The 7,475-nt window shown below is 37.3% G+C and overlaps 1 protein-coding gene across 1 annotated transcript; it reads right to left on the reverse strand.

Moving 5' to 3' along the window:
• Window positions 1-1,877: 1,877 nt before the first annotated feature.
• LOC145996236 (uncharacterized) lies at window positions 1,878-2,870 on the reverse strand. Its single transcript, XM_083132657.1, has one exon. It carries the CDS (start codon window positions 2,868-2,870, stop codon window positions 1,878-1,880), a length of 993 nt encoding a protein of 330 aa, XP_082988783.1.
• Window positions 2,871-7,475: the final 4,605 nt, after the last annotated feature.

Raw genomic sequence — 7,475 nt, forward strand, 5'->3', positions numbered from 1 at the left:
TCCATAATTATGCAGATACGTGATTGCTGATAAAGTCTGATTAAGTTCACATAACCCAAAATTTAAAAATAACAATAATGGAATAAACTTGTACATTTATTATTTATATATTTTTTATCTTATAAATGAATCAGTCATCACACAAATACCTAGGCGCTAAATCATTAGAAGAAATGTTAAATTCGTCACTCGAGTATATCAAGATGCAAGATTTAGAAATAGGTAAACCGTATGAAATCACCAATGGTGAAATTGTAAATACAATGCATGATCTAAAAGCACGCGTTACATTAGATAACAAAAACAAATTGTTTTTACCAGATCGATATGGCAAAACCTTAACTAATGAATTGATTCAAGAACTTGTTGACGATAAATTTAAAATTATATATAAAGGTAAAAAAGAGCTCTTTGATAAGCAAACAAAGCATGACATTGAATTTGTTAAACCATGAACTAACAGAAAATATCTAAAACAGCATCGTATCCCTTATAAGATTACTGGTGGATATGATGAAGAGAATAAAATTCACGTAGAGAGTGTAATTGTAATAAATCAGTCAGACACCGTCTCAGAAATTGAAAAACACTATATAAAATATGATGGACAAGAATGCTCTTGTTGTGACTGTAAGCATGAATTAATTACTTTTTTATCGGATATGTGTAACAAATGGCTGTATGCATAATAAGATCAAAGCGGAATCAGATAATATACAATAATAAACAACGCCATTTATATTTCGGTTTCCTCCAAAAATAAAAATTCTCCAGAAAATAACAAAAATATAGCAGAATTTTTACCTTGTTTTTTTAACACTTTTTGCCCTGATTTTGGGTTTTTACCTTACGTTTATTGGCGCCTGCTCTAGAAAGTGACAAAAATATAGCAGAATTTTTACCTTGTTTTTTTAACACTTTTACCTTGATTTTGCATATTTCTCTTTATGTTTTTGGTGTATTTTATCCTATATAAGACATATTTTGAAAAATGTCCACAACGGCCAGAATTTTTAGCTTGTTTTTTTAATTTTTTTCCTGATTTTGGATATTTCTCTTTATGTTTTTGGTTATTTTTTGTACTGCTCTAGAAAGTGACAAAATATAACAAAATTTTTATTTTATTTTTTTAATACATTTTACCTTGATTTTGAATATTTCTCTTTATGTTTTTGGTGATTTTTGAAATATATAAAGCATATTTTGAAAAGTGTCCTCATCGGCACCCTATAGTAGTAACATATATTTATTAATGTTTCTGAAAGTTATATTAAGATTTATAAGAAATAATTGGTATATTTTATGAAACAAAGAATTGTATGCATATTTTTAGTCTGACAAAAAGGTTGCCTAATGTCGGATAGGGTATTTCCCAATTTCGGATAGGGTTACTAATGATAAATTTCAGCTTTCAATACAGTCAAAATATTTTCTAAACTCATAAGATGAAATCAACTGATTGTATAGAAAGGACGTGTATGTTCTTACAAATTGAAAGATGTCATCAAATCAATTTTAGTTTTCTTTGTCACTGACAGTATTCACACTTGAAAGTCTTCCATTCATTCTTGTCTGTTCCTGCACACATCTCGTGGACCCATCTGAGGCACTGCACACATCTTATCCAATCTTCTCCAGATGTATCTTCACGGTAGGGAACGGAACAATAGATACATTCTTCATCTGCACTGTCTTCGTCGTCTGTGGAAACGAGGTGGATAGATTCTTCGGAGACACTTCCCTCATCCTCGGATGAATCCTTATCAATCGATTTTGGCTAGCTTTTTCTCGATCTTTTTGAGACAGCTGGTTTCTTCTTTCTCTTTCCTCCGTCATTTTTCTCTTCTCTGAAAATAGTTCTCTTACATTTCATTGTTTTATTGCTGCTTGTTTCGCTTGTTTGATCCTTTTTTTTCAACTAGTTCCTTCTGATAAGGAGATGCAGTAATCACAGCTGCTTTGCCAGCTTGTCTACTGATCGTGGAGGAGCAAGGCAATGTTGGTGGAGGCCGAAGGTCGAAAGGCGAGACATGTGCAGGAGTGTTTCCTCCACTAGTCTGCTGTTCTGGTAAGAAATCAGCGTCACTAAAAACTGTGGGGTCAAAGGGTGATATTCCACATTTCTTGAAACCGTTCATAGCAGTTTGCATGTTCGCTGCCTTTACATATGCCTTGCCGAATATTTCACCAATCTGAAACATTGACACTGCTTTGAATGGGTGGTTATCAAGCCACAAATCTATTTCTTGTGAATAGTACTTTTTGAAGGGACCCATGAAAATAACATCGAGGGGTTGCAATTTGTGGCTTGAATGTGGTGGGAGGCACACAATGTGTACTCCATGTTGTCTTCCTAACAAAACTATGTCTAAGTTTCTTGTATGGGAATAGTGCCCGTCTAAAATAAGAACCACCGGATCTTCGTTTGATGGCTTGACTGTTCGAATAAAATGTTCAAACCACTGAGTAAAAATATGGGTTTGTATCCACCCAGATGGATGACAGGCTGATACCGTCCCTGGTGGCGTTACAATCAGCAGCTCAGGCTTGATCCTGGCACGTGGGAAGACGATCAGTGGAGGGACAAACGTTCCTGCTGCACTCATGCACGTCACAATTGTGATTAGCGAACCTCTCTCTGCTGAAGACAGTCGAGCTACTTGCCTCTTGCCTTTGATACTCAGGACTTGAGACGGAGTACCCTGAACTACACAGATTCCAGTTTCGTCAACATTAAAAACTTTTGTGGGGTTAAATGTCACCTTTTGTAGTTCTGGTCGAAGAATATCAAAAAATGCCGAGATCTTTTCTTTGGTAAAATTCTTAACCCTACTTAACGAAATCAGCTCTAGCTTTCTGAATGAGTGCATAGGATGCCTTTTTAAAAAGCGTCGCAACCATTTCTTTCCAGCTAAACCTTTCGTTGCTGAGAATGGATGATGAACATTATTCCGCACTGCTCTGGTACGCTAATATTCGGATGTCACGTCTCCTTAATCCATAGAAACGTTCATCCATCACCTTGCAATATTCTGAAAGTTCCTCTTCTAGCTCACTGCCAAGTACACACTTCCGGCCAATTGATGATGACAATCGCTCATCAACATTTTTACTCTTTACATAATCCAAAAGAGTGGATTTTGGAACTTTAAATACTTTAGATGCTTTTAGAAATCCCATTTCTTTTTTCTTCACCGCTTCGATAGCATTTTTCATTGCTTCTTGGGACCAGTTTTTCCTTTTTCGTCCAGGCATCTGTGAAATAAATAACACATCATGAGTATTTAGAAAGGGTGCACAATTTCGGATAGTCGGAATTAGGTACGCGTGTAGCATCCGAAATTAGGCAACCCAGTCGCATGTTCAATATGGCGATTCTGTGCGTTCACCCTCTGAAACAACGTGACTATAACTACTTAATAATGTTTGCTGAATCTCTCAAGATTATACAAAATTTAGACAGAAGTGAGTAAATACTAACCTTCTAGTTGTAGGCCTTAAGTTTGGATGGTGAAATATTACATCAAAACTCCGGAAAAGTCAAAGATATCAACCACACACTAAAATCACATTGCTCAAGGTCAAGCACAAGGGTGCAACTGGGGGACGAAGTAACGTGTTAGTTCGCATTATCTGCACTTCGGCGCTGCTGTTCTAAGGTGGAAATTTCTTGGCATCCGAAATTAGGAACCTATCCGAAATATGGGCACTTCACCCTAGGTGTTGTCCATAATTTGTAAATCAGTTCCGTGCAATCATCCTTGTCACAATTGACCTAAATTCGGAGCAAAACGACGTAAATTAAATAAAATTACAAGATCCAGTGGCGGCGATTAGGAGTGTGTATGGGCAGTTCCTCCCACTCTTTGCCATTTTTGACCCCGCACCATGGCCTCTCAAGCCTTGAATAGCAAGAGAAAGTAAAATGTCACCCCCTCCCCCCCATAGTGCTTGCACCAAATCACCGCTAGCCGCTACTGAGAAGACCCATTGAAAGATGACAAAATACAAGAAGGATAGTAGTGAAATCATACCGTGTATCGCCTCTTGATTTTCATTATATGACCGTATAGGACAGTGAAAGCGCGACAAAAAATGAAGGGGTAGGGGTAAATTTGGCGATCAATTCTGTTAGTGTCAATAGGATTTTCGTTCATAGCTAGGGTCACCAGACGTCCTCTTTTATTCGGACATGTCCCTTTTTTAAGGTGTTCGTCCGGCGTCCGGGCGTATTTTTTGTAAATCGGTAAATTTCCTCCTTTTTGGAAAGAGTATAGACAATCGTCCATAGCAAATGTGCTGCATAGAAAATCCTTCTACACATAACGATCATCATTTAAGCCATATCATTTGTGGTGCGTTAGTAATCGAACAATGCACCTAGCATCTGGGAACTGAACACGATCACTTTCCCGACTGAGTCATTAGTAGCGTGCGGATTTTTAGGCACTAAAAATCTCTCAAATAAACAGTCAAATAGGCACCAAAATTATGAACACAGGCACTTAAAAAGAAACTTAAAAGGCATCCTAAATAATAAAAAAAGACATTAAAATAGGCAATGAATGTGAACTTATTTAAATTCTCGTCTTACATTACACAGTTATACTGAACTAGCACTTCAGTTTATACATAAAAGTGCGCTAACGATTAACAAACTATTAACACTCTCTTGATCGAAATTCACATTTGCGGGGAATCGTCAGTTAAAGTAATTCTGACAAAAAGAGCTTGTGCTAACGACTGCGCGAATTTGAACAAATGATGAAAAAACAATTTGCACGATTGTAACCAAAAAAAATTAAACAATGTTCCAATTAATATAACCCTGAAATCTGGCGAATACCAGATTTCAGTCAGTACAACATCAACAAAGCCTTACATTCTTCAATGAAGGGAAAGCCAAAGGCACGTAAATAAAGCTGAAATATGCAGAAATTGCAGAATAGCAATTTTTGACACGATCAAGCAAAATAGATTTTTATAGGCAATATACAAATGCGTTTTTGGACTAGAAACGCCATGAAACGAACTATAACCATAAAAGCCTCTGTTTTACTACAAAAGATTAAAAAAGCAAATTGGCAAAATTCCGCACCCTAATCATTAGTATTATTCTAACTCGTTGCTTCGCCCTCTGAAACTGTTGGAACGCATGTAGTCTGTGCAGTTCCTTTTCGATTGATTGATTTGGTTTATTTTACTTCCCTTTTCTGCCACTTTTGGCTAATCGTGAAGATTGGTATGAGCGATGATAGGATGATTTTGATGAAGGGACACTCACAAACAGCACCAATTCCCAGACCGGGATTCGAATCTGGGACCGCGGCCATTGTGCTAGCCACGGAGGTCGGCCAGTTCCTTTTCGAGTTATACATACGCGATACAGAATTGCGTAGTGAGAATTTTTATTATTAAGTACTATTTACTTTCATGAAATAAAGAAGAAATTCAACAATGATCTTGCAATAGAATATCCAGCTTTTAAAGGATGGAAGAAACGAATATGAGGTACAGTGTCAAGTTTTTTTTAAATAAGTTAAACAAATATTATAGTTACATTTGCATTCACTTGTGGGGGTATTTCATTTCAATATCCAAGAATTGGAAAAGATGTAAAATTCCATGCTCGAAATTGTTAGATGTTTTTAGTTGTGATTGTTAAGTGTTAAAGAATATACATTAGGGGATTGTTGTTTAAAGGTAAGAGGAAGTTATTGCAAAATATCATCTGAGAAATATCTGTGAGCAAAGTGTTGGTAAGATTTTTTTATATTGATTAAATTATGAGTAATGGCAAATGTATTGCCATTTTTTCCCCTGTGTCTTCTCTTTTATGACTTTGTCCTCCATTTTCGTCGTGCTCTGTCCTCTTTCTTGAATGTATGGGTCTGCTCACCCTATTCATAGCTTGGGGACATGATTCTACATGTGTATGCCTTGACGAGTTACAGAATTACAACCCGCCTACAAAAAGGTGAAAAGAGTAGTTTATTTCTTTAAAATTTTTAGTTACCCCCTCCCACAACTGATGTTCTTCGGTTCAAAAGCGTTAAAAGAAAAATTCCAGCTTACTCCATCCGAATATAGATTACAGAATCATAGAACAATGCCAGTACTAGTCTGAAATCCCACCCACGCATGCAAAAGATCCTTCCCACGTAAATTGCGACTACTCGCAAAAAATGAACCGGAGTAGAGCAAACCGTATAGCAAGCCCCACGCACCGAACCTCAACTGACTGGAAGATAATCATTCACTAACATTTAACCGCTGTTTCTAGTCCTTATTCCATAGTGACATTAGGTTCATTTTCTCCTCAATTACGTGGATAATGAATGAACCTTACGCACCTAGTAGATTTGGACCATAAGATTTCACTCACTCACATCACTACAAAAAAGTATTCAAACGATTCTGCAACTGAATGAATCCGTAATCGGATACTCTTTGATGTAACCGACTCGGATCAACCGGTGAATCGGTGAACACAGGACAGGTTTTTAGACTAATCGATGACTGATAAAAATAAAATACAATCGATTGCCAGGAAGAATAAAATAATACTAGCTTATTACCCGGCATCTTCTATTAGACAGGAAAATAATGAATTCTAGCTATAGTGCAAAATGAACTTGGAGTTGAATGGCATTGGGAGTGTCACTATTCATCTTAGCGACCCCGTAAACGATGGATTCCACACTGATATCGATCATTTTACATGTCACCCCCTTCCCACCCCACCCCTAGGGGTGCCAGAGTTGTCTTGGAGTTGAACGGCATTGGGAGTGTCACTATTCATCTTAGCGACCACGTGAACTATGGATTTCACACTAATATCGGACATTATCGGAACACAAAGTCATATCAGCCTGAATGTTAGACAAACTGAGAAACACTATCGTTGTGCGGGATTGCATAGAGCCAGGGATGTCTGTTTGTGCGGAATTTAATATCGGTCGTTCGCGATTATTTTTACATGTCACCCATTCCCACCCTACCCCTAGGGGTGCCAGGGGTGTTTTACCCCCAAAATATTATTTCCAGATTGCAAGTGATACGTGTACCAAGTTTGGTTGAAATTGCTCCAGGCGTTCGAGAGTTATGCCGGAACGAACATATATACACATCCACACACACACATACATCCATTTTTAACTAAATAAGTAGCGGTTTGCTGTGAATGAAATCATTCTAGTGATAGGTCTTGTACACCCAATGAAATAGTAGTCAAATTGTCCGCCACCGTTTTCATTCAGTCCGTTTTCCACAATGTGATGATCATGAATTGAAATAAAAACGTCAGTAGGTAGAGGACAACATCTTCTTTACATCAATAGAAATTCATTCCTTAAAACAACACAGGATGTAGAAAACAGTTATGAAGATAGTGATGGACAAATGCCTACTATTATCTTTGCCGTTGACTGTACACCTAACGGCGAAGGAAACAGTAGGCGAATTGACCACCACCA

The sequence above is a fragment of the Lepisma saccharinum genome, chromosome 12, assembly GCF_977018435.1.
Source record: "Lepisma saccharinum chromosome 12, izLepSacc3.1, whole genome shotgun sequence".
Lineage (NCBI taxonomy): Eukaryota > Metazoa > Arthropoda > Insecta > Zygentoma > Lepismatidae > Lepisma > Lepisma saccharinum.

Bases quoted from the DNA above. Each gene is read 5' to 3' on its own strand.
- LOC145996236 (XM_083132657.1), bottom strand. From the start codon at position 2,870: ATGCACTCATTCAGAAAGCTAGAGCTGATTTCGTTAAGTAGGGTTAAG.